A 19419-nucleotide genomic window follows, 5' to 3' on the forward strand; every position below is an offset into this window, starting at 1 on the left:
GCCCGGCTGCCCAGACCCCAACCAATGAGACCGAGTTGCTGCTGCTGTAGTAACTAGCAATAGCTAAAACAGGGTGGCTGCAGAGTAAGCTGATGCAGCTGAAGGGATGTCTCTTTGCTAGATTGCGCTGTCTCTTTGCTAAATATATGAGGCTGTCTCTTTACTAGATTGAGATGTCTCTTTGCTGAATACATGAGGCCGTCTCTTTGTTGGATTGGGATGTCTCTTTGCTGAATACATGAGGCCGTCTCTTTGTTGGATTGGGATGTCTCTTTGCTGAATACATGAGGTCATCTCTTTGTTGGATTGGGATGTCTCTTTGCTGAATACATGAGGCCGTCTCTTTGTTGGATTGGGATGTCTCTTTGCTGAATATACGAGGCCGTCCCTTTACTGGATTGAGATGTCTCTTTGCTGAATACATGAGGCTGTCTCTTTGTTGGATTGGGATGTCTCTTTGCTGAATACATGAGGCCGTCTCTTTGTTGGATTGGGATGTGCCGTTCCTTCAGAGCTCCGTGCCGTGAACGTCGGCTCCTGCGCGCGCGTGTGCGGGAGTGACGTCACCGCGGCTCCGGCCAATCAGATGGCCGGATGCCGCGATCCCGGAAGACGGGCGACTGGACATGTCGCCCGTCATACAGGTAAGCGGACGGCACGGCGGGGGCTCGTTCTAAGGTAAGTATTTCATAATGAGCTAGTATGCGATGCATACTAGCTCATTATGTGTTTCTCTTCCAGGTTGCAAAAAGAAAAACATTTTTTTGGGGGGGGTTTACAACCTCTTTAACCACTTGCCGACCGCCGCAAGTACATATACTGCGGCGGTCAGCCCCTCACAGGCAAAGTGACGTACCGGTACGTCACTAGCCTGTGAGGCTCTAGGGAGCGAGCGCGCGCCGCCGGAGGCGCGGTCACGGGCCCCCCCACGCGTGTGACCGGCGGACCCGATGTCCGCCGCTCACTCACGATCGTCCGTGACAGCGGGAGAAAGGCGGGCGGCTGATGTAAACAAGCCGCCTGTCATTCTCCCCTGTGTAGAAACAGTGATCATACGGTTCTACTAAGTAGGACCGTTGATCACTGTTCTTACACCTCAAGCCACAGCCAATCACAGTTAGAAACACGCCCCTAGGGACACACACAGCCCCTCCCTCCCAAATAAAGTTAACCCCTTCACTACCAGTGTATTTTTACAGTAACAGTGCATATATATAGCACTGATTACTGTAGAAATGTCACTGGTAACCCCAAAAGTGTCAAAAATGTCAGTCAAGGGTCCGATCTGTCCGCCACAATGTCGCAGTACCGCAAAAAAAAAACGCAGATCGCCGCCATTACGCGTTAAAAAAAAAAAAACAACAAAAATGACAAAAATCTTTCCCTTAGTTAGTAAACGCAATAACTTTTGCGCAAACCAATCAAAATACGCTTTTTGCAATTTTTTGTTTACCAAACATAGGCAGCAGAAAACAAATTGGCTGAAAATGTTAAAAAATTTTGATTTTTACATTTTTTTGGGGGAATTTCATATAAAAAAATTTGAAAAATATTGTTATTTTTGCAAAATTGTCGCTCTTTTTTTGTTGATAGCGCATGATCAAAAAAATCGCACAGGTGATCAAATACCACCAAAAGAAAGCTCTGTTTGTGGGAAAAAAAGGACGTCAAATTCGTTTAGGTACAGCGTCGCACGACCGCGCAATTGTCCGTTAAAGTCACGCAGTGCCGAATCGCAAAATACCCCCTGGTCAGGAAGGGGGTAAAATCTTCCGGGGCTTAAGTGGTTAAGGCGCACCTAAGATGCGGCACAAACACACCTAAAATGCGTGTAAAACGCAGCGGTGTGAACAGGACCGGAGGAGAAGGACGATACACCCATGGCTATAGGACGGCCTGGCTGTGACAGCTCATGTGTAGACAGTCCAGCATGCACACAGTGAAAGTATAATCTCCCCACGTGTTTGCTGGAAGTACAGCACCCCTCCCCCAACAGGTGACCCCCATTCCTCCCCCGGTACCACACCGTAGTCACCCCTCCCGTGCCCGGCTCTCCTCCTGTCACTCTCTCCGGCAGACTGTCTACCAGCGAGCCGTCCCCCCCCCCCTCCTCCCCTTTACTACTCCGCTGACGGGCACCCCCGCCAGCCAATCACAAAGCAGGAATGTCGGCTGACCCCGCCCCGCTCTTTTCCCATGCCTGGGGGGCCGCTCCCCTCCCTCTCTTTGTATCAGACATCCGGGTTCCCCTCCCGGCTCTTCTCGGCTCTCTCTCTGATTTTCGGAGCCATTTTGGAGTGAGTTGAGGATATTGGGGGTGTCCGGTGATCAGCAGGCGGCGCCCCCCCCCCGGCGGATGTCACATTGAAGTTTGGGCTCCTGTGTGTCTCCTCCCCCCCCCCATCTAATCTTCTTGCTGCAGAAGGTGGAGTTCTGGCGGGGGGAGTCCTCACTACACCGGACTGACTACTGCTGGCTGATCGGCTGCTGGGCTCCACATTATACATCTCACACCCCCCCCCGGACCACAGACTGGGTCACCCCCCCACATACACACACCACCGATGTGAAGGAATTATCTCTGTCTATGGGATTGTAGGACATCGTCTTGTATGGGCGCTGAGATCCGACCACAACATGGGGGCTCTGGGACTGACTTGGACACTTCTTCTGGCAACTTTCTGTGCAGGTAAGAGGCCCGATCCCGGATCACACACTCCGATCTCCCCCCCGAGATCCTCCGCAACTTTCTGTCTCTTTATTTCCATCCCTCCGCTCTTTGTACCATGCACGTGTCTGCGATCTCATCCGATCATCCCCCCGATAATCCACTGCACACGTGCGGATCACAACATGGGGGGATCTCTACAGACACCCCCCCCCACTGGAGAGGAGACCTCCACTGCTGGACCTCTGAAGAAGAAGAGACACCCCCCCCCCCCACTAGTGGATCAGATCTCTGGAGACGTGACCCCCCCCCCATCCCTCCACTAGTGGATCAGATCTCTGGAGATGTGACCCCCCCATCCCTCCACTAGTGGATCATATCTCTGGAGATTTGTCCCCCCACTAGTGGATCAGATCTCTGGAGAAGTAACCCCCCTCCCCACACTAGTTGATCTGATCTCATGAGAAAAGTGCCCCACTGGTGGACCTCTGAAGAAAAGACCCCCCATTGGAGGATCAGATCTCCCGAGAACAGAACCCCACTGGTGGAGCTCTAAAGAAGAGATCCTCGTTGGGGGATCAGATCTCTGGAGACGAGACCCCCTATTGAAGGATCAAATCTCCGGAGAAGAGAACCCCACTGGTGGAGCTCTGAAGAAGCTATCCCCATTGTAGGATCAAATCTCTGAAGAATAAATCCCCATTGGAGGATCAGATCTCTGGAGAAGAGACCCTCACTGGAGGACCAGATCTCTGGAGAAAAGACCCCCACTGGTGGACCTCTGAAGAAGAGATCCCCCATTGAAGGATCAGATCTCCAGAGAAGAGACCACCACTGGAGGACTAGATCTCCGTAGAAGAGACCTCCACTGGTGGACCTCTGAAGAAGAGATCCCCATTGAAGGATCAGATCTCCAGAGAAGAGACCACCACTGGAGGATTAGATTTCTGGAGAAGAGACCCCCACTGGTGGACCTCTGAAGAAGAGACTCCCACTGGAGGATCAGATCTCTGGAGAAGAGACCACCACTGGAGGATCAGATCTCCGGAGAAGAGATCCCCACTGGTGGACCTCTGTAGAAGAGACCCCCCCCACTGGAGGATCAGATCTCCGGAGAAGAGACCTCCACTGGCGGACCTGTGAAGAAGGCACTCACACTGGTGGATCTTTGGAGAAGAGACCCTCCAGTGGTGGATCAGACTTCTGGAGAAGATCCCCCCCACTATTGGACCTCTGGGAGGGCCATTCCCCCTTTACTGGTGGAAGTGACAGGTTGCCTATGATGGGCACCCTAGGCTGGGACTTTGATGGTGGTTGTTCTGGTTGCATAGGCCGGTTATGCCGTGTCCACTGGTGATGAAGTGTTGTGATGCTCCTCGGGGCTTTTGCTATTTTTATGAGATGAATCATTTTGTCTTTGATTTGTATCCGGTGGCGTGTACTACATTGTAGTAAAATAAGCTTTCCCCTCCCACAAACACACAGCCTCAGCCGCTTCGGTTGGAGGTTCTGCTGCAGGTTTTTCATTCTACACGCTGATCAATTGATCCCCAGCATGCAGAGGGCATCATGGTAAAGCTTGCTGTGATGTACATTCCCACTAATATAAATAAATACATGAATAATGTGTGTGTGTGTATATATATATATATATATATATATATATATATATATATATATATATATATATATATATATGTATGTATGTGTATACATCTGACATTGTGTATGTATATAGTCCTGAGCAATTGCAGCATTGTCTGCTGATCACCATGCCACCATACATGAGCTCATTGATGGGTGGTGTGGGCATCCAGAACACACGTGTATGTGGCATGCCTGTATAGAAGTGCTGTGCAATGTACAGATCCTGTGCTGTCTCACGTTCTCAGGGTCTCCAGTCGCTGTGGCTGACATTTGTAGCTGTAGTGCTTCGGCTGTCCTTATTAAACCTCACATAACCCCTGTAGTATACGCTTGTATTGTAGTGATGCTGGCAACACGAGGCTTCTGACTGCAAATAAAGCCTGTGAAAATGGCAGGGATTTGGTGGTGACATTGCACACACGGCTTAATACACAAGTAGCGTGTGTGTGTGGCATGCCTAAGATTGTATAGATTTGTGTATACACATTGCAAGGCATGAGCAGACTACCCCCCTCCCCTCCAAAGTGGCTAATGCAATTTCTGCAGACCCTAGACTGGTCCAGGGCTGCCGGAGGGGTGGGGGGATTGCTTCCACCTTGTTAATGGTGAATTGGGGGGGGGGGAAAGGGGAGGCATAGTAGAATAGAAAACTGATCGCTCCAGTGTTTGGCAAACAATCAGGAACCTCTCTTCCCTCTGAAGATATCCATGTCCTTATGTGACAGCGGCTGGGTAGCCTTCCCTGCTTCACAAGGCTGCAAGACATTGGCACAGCATGCCTCAATGATGGGGGGGGGGGGGGGGGGGGGGGTTGTGAGGTGGTAGGATTGGGATCACGTCAAAAATTAAAAACCTTTTTTTGGCAGGGCATGAAAAGGGTTAAGGATGCAAAATCCATACATTTAATTTTCCGCTCCTGTATGCACCATTTTGTGTTTTCACGTCATCTGCTTTGCTGTCATTCTGTGCACTGTTGCTGTATGCCTGCCAGTCTCCATGTATGTGTTGAAGGGCATTGCATACCCACCCACGCCCCAAAATTTGGGTGATTTTAGAAGTGTTAGTGAATGGAAATGAACTGGCTGCTTAGGGGGTGTGCTGGTGTTCCCTATGATGGAGGGTGTGTTTTTTTAATTTTAGGTTTTTCCATTTTTTTTTTGTTTGTTTCGGAATGTGGCAGTCTAGCTGAAGTCTATGAAGCGGCATGCTCCATCCACCATCCCTGTGCTGCCTCTCTCGCTCTGTTTTCTTTGTTCAGGGCTCTCATTAAAAATGCAGTGCCAGTGTTTATAACACACACACAACCTGGCACTGTCAGGATTCTCATTTTCACGTTAAACCCCCAGGAGATGGGGCAGCTGAACAAATGTAGCCGAGACAAAAACAGGCAATATTTTGCTTTCATTTATCATCCTCTGGTATTGTGCAGCCAACACTGCTTTAAAGTTTTTGAAGAAATCGAGCTGATGATGCAAGATATGTTTAAGCTTACATGCTTTCTCAAACAGAATTGTTAGCTAATTGCAGCTTGTTTTTTTAAATCCTGATTGGGTGGCCAATGTAAAGGAGGTATGGGAGGGGGGCTTCATACACTGTTTTTGGAGTGTTTCTTTGCTGGCATGGCCAATGTAAAGGGGGTACGGGAAGGGTGGATCATATGTATTTGGAGGGATTCTATACTGGCATGGCCATTGTAAAGGAGGTACGGGAAGGGTGGATCATATGTATTTGGAGTGTTTCTTTGCTGGCATGGCCAATGTAAGGGAGGTACGGGAAGGATGGGTCATATGTATTTGGAGTGTTTCTTTGCTGGCATGGCCAATGTAAAGGGGGTACGGGAAGGGTGGATCATATGTACTTGGAGGGATTCTATACTGGCATGGCCAATATAAAGGAGGAACGGGAAGGGTGGATGGTTTTTTTTTTTTTGTGAGGGATTCTTTACTGCCGTGGCCAATGTAAAGGGGGTACAAGAAGGGTGGATCATCTGTTTGGAAGGATTTTGTACTGGCATGGCCAATGTAAAGGACGTACAGGAAGGGCAGATGGTATAGTGTGTTTTTTTTTTTTTTATGTTTCTCTATACTGGCATGTCCAATATAAAGGAGTCATGGGAAGGGGGGATCAGATACTGTTTTTGGAATGTTTCTATACTGGTGTTGCTGCCAAATGCAGAAATTTCTTCCTTTTTGTGTTCTTGCTTCCTACGTATAGGAAGGACAGGCTAAGTTGTATGATAAATCTTTGTATTGGCTATGAATTACACATTTGCTTTCTGTGGTGCTGTTCAAGCTTCTTGACATTGCTGTAAATTGCTTTTCCACTGTGAATCCTGCCAGTCCTTCTCTGCGGGATTTTCAAACTTCAAGAGTGACATAATCCGTTTGCAGACCCTCTCGAAGACATGTATGTGTAGTTTTCACGTGTACTGCATGACTTCTGTTGTAGAATTGTACAATCCTCTCTTTCCCTAGGTCACGTCTTTTCAGGTTTGTGCTAGTAAAAAAAGGGAATAAATAAAATATAACATCAGCATCTTGTGCTTGTGCGTGCGTGTAGCAGGCATGGGAGCAGTTTCCTAGGTTCTTTCTAGCATTGCACCTGTACCGGTATCCGTGATGATACTAAGCATTTACACGAGTTCTTGTTCTGATACTAAAACTGACACGTTCAAGTCATCAGACTATAACGCCGCCCATATGTGTGGGGCCAGGTTCAGTGCGACTTTGTGAAAAGAGTCTGATGCAGTTTTGTTGAGCGGTTCAGTTGTGAATTTTCAAAGTATAATGCCTCGTACACACGCATCGATAGTTTGCCGTGAATTTTCGGCCAATGTCCTATCGGCTGATTTTCGGCTTGTTAGTATGATGCTTTCGACAACCAACTCCGACTTTTCGGCCAAATAAAATCTGGTGTGCAGGCTATAAAATTTTTGTTGGCCGTCAACAGAACGGCCGATTTTCCGTCACTCAGTACAGATTTCGGCAGACAAAAATCTGATGAGCAAGACTGGGCATGCTCAGAGAAGAAAAACACACTGAAAGTAAACCAGAACATGACATCACTTCTGCAGTTGGTTGTTGTTGGCCGAGAAAATTAGTGTGCAGTCTAGAGCACATTTCAACCAACACAACAACACTGGACAAAAGACGGCCGATCGTTCGGCCGATAATCGTTGCGTGTGTACAAGGCTTCGATCCCTGCCCCTTACCATGTAATCGGCTGTCAACCAATGATCACGTGATGTAAAAAAAAAAAAAAAGCGGACTACAGGCTTATGTAAATGGGACATCAGTCCTGCATACGGAGAGTCACTGCCACCTCATCACTGCCACCTCATCACTGCCCACCAGTGCCTATAAGTACTGCTAAGCACTGCCCACCAGTGCTGCCAACCAGCGCCCATCAGTGCAGCCTCATCAGCGCACATCAATAAAGGAGAAAAATTACCGGTTTACAAAATTTTATAAAAAACTATGAAAACTTTTTTATGATTTTTCTGTCTTTCTTTGTTTAGCAAAAAAATCAAAACCCCAGTAGTGATTAAATACCATCAAAAGAAAGCTCTATTAATGTGAAAAAAATGATATAAATTTCATTTGGGTACAGTGTTGCATGACCACACAATTGTCATTCAAATAGTGACAGCGCTGAAAATTTGGCCAGGGGCAGGAAGGGGGTTTAGGTGCACAGTAAGCAATTGATAAACAATAAAATAAACAGAACCACATACAATGTATTTAGTATTAAATTAATATATTAGGTCATTTAATAATGTGTCACATTGGTAATTGGTATTGGCGAGTACTTGAGAAAAAGTATTGGTACTTGTACTCGGTCTTAAAAAACTGGTATCAGTGCATCTAAACTGCCTGATCCAACATGCTGGTTTTTAAAAAAAACAAATGATGGCAAAACTGTATGCGCCATATTGGTGTTGTTTAATTGACAGAATGTTCAATTTTTGACCACTTTACGGACAGCTTAAAGAGGAGTCTCTCTCTCCCCCCCCCCCCCCCCCCCACACTGATAAATAAACAGCCGTGATGTCCCTAAGAGATAGCATGACAGAATCACATTTGGATTGACTTACTGACCTTTTTTACTTTTTGGTATCCCTAACTTTCATATTTAAAAAAAAAAAAAAAAAGTAAAAAAGAAATAAAAGAAATTAGGAAGGTCTCCTCAGCATGTCATAGCTTTCAGTGATGTGGATGGTAAGAAGTTCTTCCACAGTGATCTTAAGGCGACAGTGTAGCCATCTTAATAAAAAAATAATCAATTGTGCTTACAATAATAAATATATAAAAAAAAAAATATCCATCCTGTTTGCAAGTTTTTTTAAATCTGTGCTAAGTTCTGCTTTAAGATGTAATCACCTTATCTCATTGTTTACTGTAAATACGCCAACATATTCAGTTGCTGATGGTTTTTCTTTGTCTGTACATTTTCATCATTCAGTAGAAAATATTATTACTCTGTCACCAGAAATAACCAGCACTTGAGATCAGCGATGTTGTATTTTAGGTAATAGGCACGTTTGTCTATTATTAGCAGACAAGTTTTTATTGGGCTTCTTTTTTTGTAAGCAGTGAAGGAACGGGGTTGTGAATCATTATGTTTACACACACTTGGATCGTGGAGGCTGCTGATGTCACAGTCTGGTTCACGTGCGTTCCTCCAATCCCAACGATAACAAGTGAGGAAGTGTTCTAATATCACTAACCACAGAGCATGCTTGGTTTCTGTATGGTAAACAAGCTCTGGCTGTGTTCACCATGCGTTCTATTGAACCCATGTGCTTTCTGAGGGCCTGTACAACATGCAGCCAAACTTCTCATTAGGAGGATTTGGTTAAGCGGTTTGTTTTTTTGTGCTTGATCTCCTTTTTCCCTCTATCTCTCCTTTTTTCTCTCCTGTCGTTTTTTCTCCGCTTCTCGTCTCTCGCCTCTCTCGCTTCTCGTCTCTCGCCTCTCTCGCTTCTCGTCTCTCGCCTCCCGTCTCTCGCCTCTCGCCTCCCGTCTCTCGCCTCTCTCTTCTCGTCTCTCTCGCCTCTCTCGCTTTTCGCCTCTCTCACTTTTCGCCTCTCTCGCTTTTCGCCTCTCTCGCTTTTCGCCTCTCTCGCTTCCCGTGTCTTGCCTCTCTCGCTTCGTCTTTCTCTCCCCCTCCCCCTTGCTCACTGGAGCTCTGGGCTGTTGAGGGGCAGAGAACAGCCGGCTCAGGCTCTCAGCGGCTCGCTGAGACCTTGAGCCGGGTGTCGGTCCAGGCACCTGGCGGATCCCGACTTCCATTGTGATGATGCGGTTCCTGGACTGAGTTCTGGAGATGTAGGGGGTATGGTTCAGCTTAGGTTAGTTTATGGGGCTGGAGGGTGTTATCTTATTCATTAACATATCCTTTTAAGGATAAGTTCACCTTTCTGAACATGTTGACACCAATATTTAGAGTGTAACGTGTAATATGTTCAGCATCTGCCTGCTCCCACCCCACGCCCGCTGTCACAAATGAAAAAGGGTGTGGCTGCGTCATTCATTCACCGATCCCTGTGAATCAATGAACTGCTACTTCTAGTGACTGCATTACCACAAAGTTTATTATGTGCCATAGTAAACACATTTATTTTAGTTGCCTCTTTGAATTGATCTTTTATTGGTCTTTTATGTAAATTTTGTCATCATTGACTGTCCCCTCTGTTAGCCCTCAATATATCCACCATTTTATTTAGGCTGATGAAAGGAACAGTTTAAGAAGTGATGCATGGTCAAAGATTGTGTACACCTGATTTAGCACTTTCTTACAGAAAATCAATTTCTTTTCAAATCCCTGCACACCAGTGCTAGTGATTAGAGGTTCTACCTTTTTCCTAGATGTAATTGTTGGCTGTGGGCCCTGTGCCTTCACTTGGCTCAGCATCTTGGTTATCCGCAGGATGTGAATTAGGCCAAGAACCTGTGCTGGATAATGTACCAGGCTTGTGGTTCAGTGGTGTTATTACTTCAAAAATGTTGTGAGGAATAAACCTTTGATGAACAATATCTCCCAGGCCATAATTTGCAGTAGATGCTGATGTTTAAACTGGGGAATAAGGCTTATGTTTGTCCAATATATAGTTCTTGAGTTTATCAAAGGAAGAAAAATAGAAGTAAAACAGTCTGTCATTTTGTGGAATGGAATTGGTGGAATGGAATTGGTTTGCACCCCCTTCCTGGTTTCTGGATCCAGTGTCTGTGCTGGACCAGTTTAGCCCTATGGATTCCTATAGGGCTGGTAGGAGGATAGGAAACTATGGGCTGAACTGTGCAGATGTCTTATAGGAGGATTGAAGTCTATGGGCACAAACCGTGTGAACGTCCGATAGGATAGAAGTCTATAGGGTGAAACTGTCCGAGCTCTGATCAAGAGGCTGATGGAGGAATGTAAACCATTCCATGGGCCTTGATGCAAGTTCTAGGTAAGTATAGCAATTATGGCGGGGGGGGGGGGGGAGCGTGTCTTTCTCTAGATCTACTTGGGTGGCTGGGGGTAAAAGTGTTTGAAAATGTTTGTGGGTAAACTTTCATTATCCCTCAAAGCAACTTCCACCTTGCAGGGCACATTGTTGCTTGAGCAATTATCAGTAACGCAAGCAAATACGGTACTAACACACTGAACCAGATTGCTATGTATTTTCAGCCAGATTTAGGCTTCATGCACACTGTATGGGACAGTAGGCAGGATCCAATATAATATTAACACTTAAATTAAATAAAAAGCAGACACCTGTGTTCTTTGGAAAAATATAGGCCGCGGCCGCTAATTACTGGTTTTTAAAACTTTCAATAAATAATATATAATAAAATATTAACACTCTCAACAGCCTAGCCACCACGGCTCAGGCCGGATAAATAAAATCACATTTAAAACCATCAACTTCCACTCAAATAGAAGAAAAAACCGTCCCCCTTTGCTATAGCAAAGGTGACACCACCACATAATATACAGCCGCGACAAGGGAGGGGGGGGATGGGGAACTCACACTGCTGAATCTTCTGAGGCGAATGAGCCCCTCTGAGGGGAGCTCCACCTTTTATATAGGGTCTCAGAGGGCTCTAGAAGCTTCTACACTAAACCTATTCCTATAGGTGCTCTGACCCCTGCAACGCCACGCCCACTACAGCTATTCCCTCAGGATACCTTGAAAATCCCTCCCTTTTTACCTGAGGGTAAAAAAGGAGGGAAATATTACCTCATGGACTATTTTCCTACCCCAGCCACTCTCCCATGAGGAAAAGGGGGCTTATTACTGTTCCCCTTTTCCTTTCGTTCCTTTACTGTACTCAAAAACGCTGTTACAGCTGTGTTTTTCACAAGAGTTTATGCCTATTCGCATGCGTTTATGTGTTCTATTCAAGAAAAATAATTTGTTTCCTGCTGTTAGTGGTAATGCGTTTTTGCATGTTTTTTTTTCTGCCCAAATGTTCCTCTTTCGAACGCTTAAGTGATGTTTTTTTTTTTTTTTTTTCTGCATCGAAATGTGTACATGGACACCTAGGCTTGCATGGAGGAGTGTTTAAAGGCAAAAATAAAAATCACGCCTTCTAAACTGGTGTTTCTTTGCTGCAGTGTGTGTATGAGGCCTACATTTTCATATTAACCCATTAGAGCCGACGCTTCCTGGCCCTTTGAGGTTTCTGACACGTGGATGTGGGCATTTTTTGGCTGTGACCACTGTCATTGGCTGTCACAGTGGTCACATGATCAGAAAGCTGAAGATCGCAAGCCGCGATCAGGAGCTTTCCATTACATGCTGGTAACTGTGCCAGGACCACGCGAGGTGCACGTCCTCGGCACAGCATTGTTTACATTTTGACACGCATATATGTGGCCTCTCAACATTCAGCCCCACCCGGCGAGAGGCTGCATATATGCATACAACCGGCGTGAAAAGGTTAGGCAGGCCTGGGGTGCTTGGAAGATAAAATCAGACAGTTGATGACAAAATACACAGAATTCCACTCAATCTGTAAATGGAACACAGCTTTAGTTTGAGTGCTATCAGTAGCTTTAAATGTATATTTAGTGGTCTATAGCTACAATTTAGAAAGCTAAATGCCTTTAAAAAAAATAAAATAAATAAAAGCTACAGCCATTATTCCTGCTGTTGCTCAGGGCTTAGGGCCCGATCACACACTATTGTGACATGGTAAAGCTTGCTATATGCATTGGTTGGATGCAGTGCATGAAAAACAGCAGCCCTTTCAAAGGAATGGGCTGTCATATTGTAATGCATATTAACGCGTGGTTTAAAGTGGTTCTGAAGCTAAACGTTAAGGTAAAAAATGTTTAGGCATCAGCAACCCCCCCCCCCCCCCCCCCTTATACTTACCTGAGCCCTCATTTGATCAAGCGCACCTCTCCATCTCTTCTCTCCCCTCACTTCAATGTGTCACTAGCTTTGCTGCTGCAAAGGGCGCCATTGGCTCCCAGTGCTGTCAGTCAAAGCAGTGACAAGGAAGTGATAGTTTGGGCCGACCGATCCCCACTGTCTGTGTCAATGGATGCATCAGCGGGACTCGGGAGCAAGCATGCACTGGACAGAGGAGCCAGGAGCGCTGGTGGGGGACCCGAGAACAGGTGGTTCCCATTGCACAGAGCAGGTAAGTATAGAGATGTTTGTTAAAAAAACAAATTTCCTTTACAATCACTACAGTGTACAGCACTGGTATGTATGGCTCCTATAGACCGGACCTGAAGAGTAGTTATAATGCTAACGAGAGCTGATCCAACCTTTTTAAATGCAAAATACTTGGTGAATGTAATTTTTCTTGTACTTCTGTTTACAAAGCCAGTCTTAAAATGCCCATGTTAAACCCTGTACACAATCAAAATATCATACAAAAGCGATCGTATGATATTTTCATCACAAGTACACAGCTTTCGTTGGAAATTTTCCAAAGGGACAAACGCAGACCTCTTTCTTTACGGTTTTTGTTTAATCTGTACAGTTTTTGTCCAAAAATACATTACAAATACATTACATAACTTCCAAATTTGTATTCTGTCTTATGAGAATTTTCGTACTTTAGTAACCTTTTGGTTTTCGATTATGGATTATGGACCATTATGAACGATTATTTAGATGGATTTAGATCGAGACTTGTGTACAAAAAATGGACAATCATTCGTTCAATAATCTCATTGCGTGTACTAGGCTTAATGGATATTAACCACTTGCCGACCGCCGCAAGTATATATACTGTGGCGGTCAGCCCCGTGCAGGCAAAGTGACGTACCGGTATGTCGCTAGCCTGTGAGCCAATAGGGGCGAGTGCGCGCCGCCAGAGACGCGCTCCCGCCCATTCACGGACACCTCCGCGCGAGTGACCGGCGGACCCGATGTCTGCCGGTCACTCGCGATTGTCAGTTACAGAGGGAGAAAGGCAGGCAGCTAATGTAAACACAGCCGCCTGTCATTCTCCCTTGTGTAGCAGCAGAGATCAAACGGTCCTGCTATGTAGGACCGTAGATCTCTGCTGTTACATGAACAGCCACATCCCTGCACAGTTAAAAGCACGCCCCTAGGGACACACTTAACCCCTCCTTCTCCAATAAAGTTAACCCCTTCCCTGCCAGTGTCATTTTTACAGTAACAGTGCATATTTATAGCACTGATTACTGTAGTAATGTCACTGGTACCCCCAAAAGTGTCAAAAATGTCAATCAAGGGTCTGATCTGTCCGCCGCAATGTCGCAGTTCCGCAAAAAAAATCGCAGATCGCCGCCATTACTCGTTAAAAAAAAAAATGACAAAAATCTTTCCCGTAGTTAGTAAACGCAATAACTTTTGCGCAAACCAATCAAAATACGCTTATTGCAATTTTGTTTTTACCAAACATAGGTAGCAGAAAACAAATTGGCCAAAAATGTTAAAAAATTTAGATTTTTTTACATTTTTTTGGGGGGGGGGGGGATTTCATATAAAAATTGTGAAAAATAATCTTATTTTTTTAAAATTTACGCTCTTTTTTTGTTTGTAGCGCATGCTCAAAAAATCGCACGGGTGATCAAATACCACCAAAAGAAAGCTCTGTTTGTGGGGAAAAAAAAGACGTCAAATTAGTTTAGGTACAGCGTCGCACGACCGCGCAATTGTCCGTTAAAATCACGCGGTGCCGAATCGCAAAATAGGGCCTGGTCAGGAAGGGGGTAAAATCTTCCGGGGCTTAAGTGGTTAAAAAGTCACGTAAAACAGAACACCGGTAAAATTGTGTTTTTATGGAAGCAGCCATTCCCTGATGTAAATTCTACTAGATTTTGGGCAGAAACTCTGTAATAAAATTTTAGTGGTCCAATAGTAGCGCATGGTATTCCTTTAAAGCCTACTTTGGGAGTCTTTTTAATGTTCCTGATGCAAAAGATAAGCTGCATTTTATATACAGTGTGTGTTTTAATTGTACACCGCAGCATGGAGACACCCTCAAGATGAAATGATTGTGTAGAGTGTGGTCACCATGTGCAGCGCCACATTCATCTCTTCTAACCTGCATGCTGAAATATTTCCTTCATACGAAGTTCTCTACGGAAGAAGCCTGTTAGCTGAACAAACACTCCAGTTCGGTGAAGTAGGCTAGGCCTTTTCTAAACTCGCTCTGATTTTTAAATACAGCTACGTTGCATGTAATGGAATGTTTGTCAGGCTGTAACGCAATCGACTAAAGGATTTTTTTTTCTTTGTGATTAAAAATTGACATTTTTCCTATTTTTCTGGCTCCAGGAACAGCCTTTTGAAAAGATTAAAACCTTGCTCGGCCTTTTGTGCTCTCCTGTGTGAAACTAAAACCACCATCTCCCCTTAAAAGTCAACATACTTTCTGTGTAATATATATTGGTATTCAGAAAGACCATTTTGTCTTCCACTACCCTAAGGGAATAGCAGGGAAGAAATGTTACAGCTGCCTGCCCTTTGACCTCAGACTGGGGGCCACTGTGAAGGGAGTGGGCAAAATGGTTTTCTCTGTGGAGTAAAGAGCATGCAGATGAGAGGTTGTGTTCTCAGGCCCCAGAATCCCTTTATGAAGGGTTGACGTTTAATAGTACACATTCTCTTTTGGGTTTTGAAAACATTCCTTTCAGTATAATAAAATGATCTACTTAGGACCTTCATGGGTAATGGTGAGTTTCTCCACCTTTGCGATCTCGCCACAAGGCCATCAATTACTCAAATAAGGTGGTGATAGCATGTAAATGGCAGGCTCTACACACAGGAATATTCCTTTCAAGGCCTTCGTCTATAAAAACAGGCACTAATGGGAGTAATGTAGAAAATTGCTAGGCCGCATTTACATATACATTAACTTGAAGCTGATAGGAAGGCTTTTGTGTAGTCTTACAAGCGAAGGTAGAGCTAGTAATGTGTTTTGGATTATGCGGTCTTAGGTTACACTTGTGTTCTATCTCTTCCTGAACCCGCTTTCATACAAAACCTATATTTGATAAGTGCACCATGGTGGATTCTTCTGTTCTGCTTTCTTTTTATTTTTGCTTTGTTTTTACACCCCCCCCCCCCCTTTAAAAAACACATGCTTGTTTTTCTGTTTTACAAGCTTTGTCTAATAATTTTTCTTTGACACACAGGATTGCTGCCGTCCTCTATGTAATTACCTTATGAACATCTTAAAATATTTTAAGTGCCTGACTCAACAGTTTTAGTGAGCTTGTCTCAAGAACCTTGACAGGACTGATATACTCCAGTTAGTCTGAGTAAATGTGTTCCAGATAAGTGAGGTGCTAAGCAGAAAATCCAAAGGATGAGGATGACAAGCAAGGTAGCAGCAACTTTTCCTGTCATGGCCGGTACGTATGTCGTTTTTTGAGCTAATGACAACGATGTTCTAATTGAAAGCAAAGTCCACCTTTCTGCCATGTTTTAGATCACTACCATATTTAGGCTTCCTGTACACGGGACGTTTGAAAACCTCTCTTGAACGCTGGAACTTGACAGCTAGTAACCGACAGCTAGACCCCCGTTCACACTGGGGCGTGCCGACTTTGCCGGGCGACCTGTGAAGTATAATATAATATAATATATAATATAATATAATATAATTGAAGTCAATGCAGGTCGCTCCGGGTCGCCCCAAAGAAGCTCCGGACCCTTTTTCTAAGTCGGAGCGACTTATGTCGCTCCTATTAGAACGGGTCCACAGCTTCTCTATGGCATGCGACCTACGGCGACCTGTCAGGCGACCAGGTCGCCTGACAGGTTGGCCCAGTGTGAACCGGCTCTTAAAAGCGTCAGTTTTGTTGCGTTTACATGCCACGTTAATGCGCGTTTACGTTTAGAAGCGTTATTGTAAAATGGTCAGAAATGTATCCCTATGAAAAACACCTATAAACAAATTGCTTATAAACGCGAGTTAGGGCCCTTTCACATGGGCGCTCCGTATGTCCGCAAATCTTCCTATTTTTTTGCGGATGATTTACGGACATAATGTAAGTCAATGGCATTGCGGATGTCAGCGGAATACCATCCGATTTTCTTCCTTTCAGTTCTGTTCCGTTTTTTGGAACGGAACAGAACCCTATTTTTCCTCCGTTCAAAAAACGGAAAGGAAGCCAAATCGGATGTCAGCGGTGTCATCCGCTGACATCCGCAATCCCCATAGACTTACATTATGTTCATATATCATCCGCAAACGGATGGGATGATATGTGGACATACGGAGCGGATGACACAAGTGTCATCCGCTCCGTGAAAAAAAAAAAAAAAAAAAGGACCGGAGTGGAGGCAAAAATCTGATCGCCCGTGTGAAAGAGCCCTTACCGCATTTGCACGCTGTTGCAAGCATTTGGTGTTTCAAATGCCAATAAACTTCCGTCCTGAATGCATTTTGTTGCTTTAAAAAAAATGCCACTAAACTCAACTGCCTCTAAATGACTATAAACGACTCAGTGTACATGGGCAGATAAAATGACATATAGGAGAGTTCAGGGGCTGCGAAAAAAACCCCAACTGCTCCTAAACGTTCGTTTATCAGCAGCAGTGTACATGAGGCCCTAGGGTTTGTTCACACTTGTGGGATGGTTTGGTTCCCCTTTGAAAAAGTGATCGATGGTGGATCAGTTTTTAGAGGGTGGTTGACAGATGGCTGGGAGCCAAGATCTCCGCCTTTCTAAACCCTGAAAATCCAGCACCATCATGCCACAACCAAGTGCATTACACAGGGTTGCATTGTGGTCCTATTTACTTAAATGGATGACACAGGGCCACCTTTGCTTTTTAGAAGTTGGCAGTAAAATTGTGCCTTGCAGCCTATTTTTACTGCCACCTGTGTGAATAAGCCCTGTAGTGCCAGTTAACGACAGAATTACACAGAAAAACTTAGTTCAAATGCAATGCAATTTTTAAATCAATTTTCAAATCACACTGGATCACTTAGCCGAAACTGAAAATTACAGTTTTTGAAGGAGTATGAATTTGTTGTTGGCCATTATCGGCACCTTTAGGGCAAGAAAAGCATCCCTTTAAATTCTGTGTATGTCTTTACACTGGTATGTTGCTCTTCTGGTGTTAAAAATCTTGCTTGCTTAATTTTCAGCCAGTTTAAAAAAAACTGCACCAAAAACTCACCTCCCCGTTGAAATGCATTAAGAACGCATCAATAACGCAACCGTGTTACGTTCTTGATGCGCTTTTTGAGTCACATGACCTAAAAAAAAAAACACACCATAAGCCCAGTAAAATGTTTTGTCCTTTAGGGCTTATACACCTGTGCACACCTCTATCATGTGTCTAAGGACTGTTTATGTGAGGACTGCACAACACGTGCAATTGTGTGTATTGCTAAAGAATCAAAGGCAAGAATGATCAGGATGTGCTGCTTTTGTGTGTGTGTATATGTATATATACATGCATACATGCATGCATACACCTGTATGTGCCCCATGACTCCACCACTGCACCGACTAGTTCCTGATTCCTGCATTCGTTTGTCATCCTCTGCATATTGATGACAGTTCACAAGACCTGGCTGGTGAAATGTCATTTAACTCTGCAGGGAACCATGGAGAGATTTCCCTTTGCATCCAAGCCAGTTGCTTGTGAAATTTATTTAGTGGATGCTGTAAAACAGTGCAAACATTGTGTGTATTAGGTTGGGTAATAGCTATGTTTTCCCCTATAAGCCCACCAATATCAAATGTTTATTGCAAATACATGAATTGAGGTAAAAGCATGCATTCATACCTGTCATGTGATTTTCAAAGCATGACATTGCTCAAAATGAAGAATCCTATTATTTACAATGAAACCGTTCACACCTGAGCATTGCGTTGTTTGTCGCCTATCACATGAAGCTTCAAAAAGTACATGGGCTTCTTTGGGGCAGAATTGCATGTTGTTGACACTATAGACTTTAATAGGAGCATCCTCCAGGTGCTCCCCTTTAACAGTCTATGGGGCCTCCAAAATGCCTGGCTACACTTGTACTCAAGTGTAAATAAGGGAGGATTCCAGCTTGCTATGGGGGCAGACACAGAAGAGAGGGGCAGAATCACTGGCGGGGGACCCAGAAGGTCTGGGTTGCTCTGTGCAAAGGTGAGTATAACCTGTTTCCTAATTTAATTCTAAAAATAGCCCTTAGGGTCCTTTCACACGGGCGGTCTGTATGTCCGTTTTTCCTCCCATCCGTTTGCGGATGAAAAACGAACATAATGCATGTCAATGGGATTGCGGATGTCAGCGGATGACCATCCGCAATCCTATAGACATACATTATGTCCGTTTTATCATCCGCAAACGGATGGGATGATAAACGGACAAACGGAACGGACCCTCCAAAAGTGCATCCGTGTCTGTTTAAAAAAAAAAAAAAGTCACTGAGCGGATGAAAAAATTGAACGGACCGTGTGAAAGGACCCTAATGCTTTAAATTTGGAAGATAAATCCTGTTTGGTTGCAGCAATTCACTGCACCACTATAGTTTTCTTGTAATGGGCCCCTGTAGAGGTTCTTGAACCTTGGGTAGTAGTGTTGCCCTCTACTTGCCCTGGAAGGCTGTTGGACTTGCCCAGTTATTTGCATTAATGGTGAAATCGGTGTTCACTACGGCAGCTCATGACTGATT

General features: G+C 44.7%; 1 protein-coding gene across 1 annotated transcript in view; it reads left to right on the top strand.

Moving 5' to 3' along the window:
* Positions 1-2530: 2530 nt before the first annotated feature.
* The window catches only part of ACVR2B (activin A receptor type 2B), a 316863-nt gene continuing 299974 nt past the window's right edge, over positions 2531-19419 (top strand). The window contains exon 1 of the mRNA XM_082259197.1: positions 2531-2689. Within this exon, the coding sequence (XP_082115323.1) occupies positions 2638-2689 (52 nt within the window). The 5' untranslated portion in view covers positions 2531-2637. The remainder of the gene's footprint in view (positions 2690-19419) is intronic.

The sequence above is a fragment of the Pelophylax lessonae genome (assembly GCF_965119305.1).
Source record: "Pelophylax lessonae genome assembly, chromosome: 5".
NCBI lineage: Eukaryota > Metazoa > Chordata > Amphibia > Anura > Ranidae > Pelophylax > Pelophylax lessonae.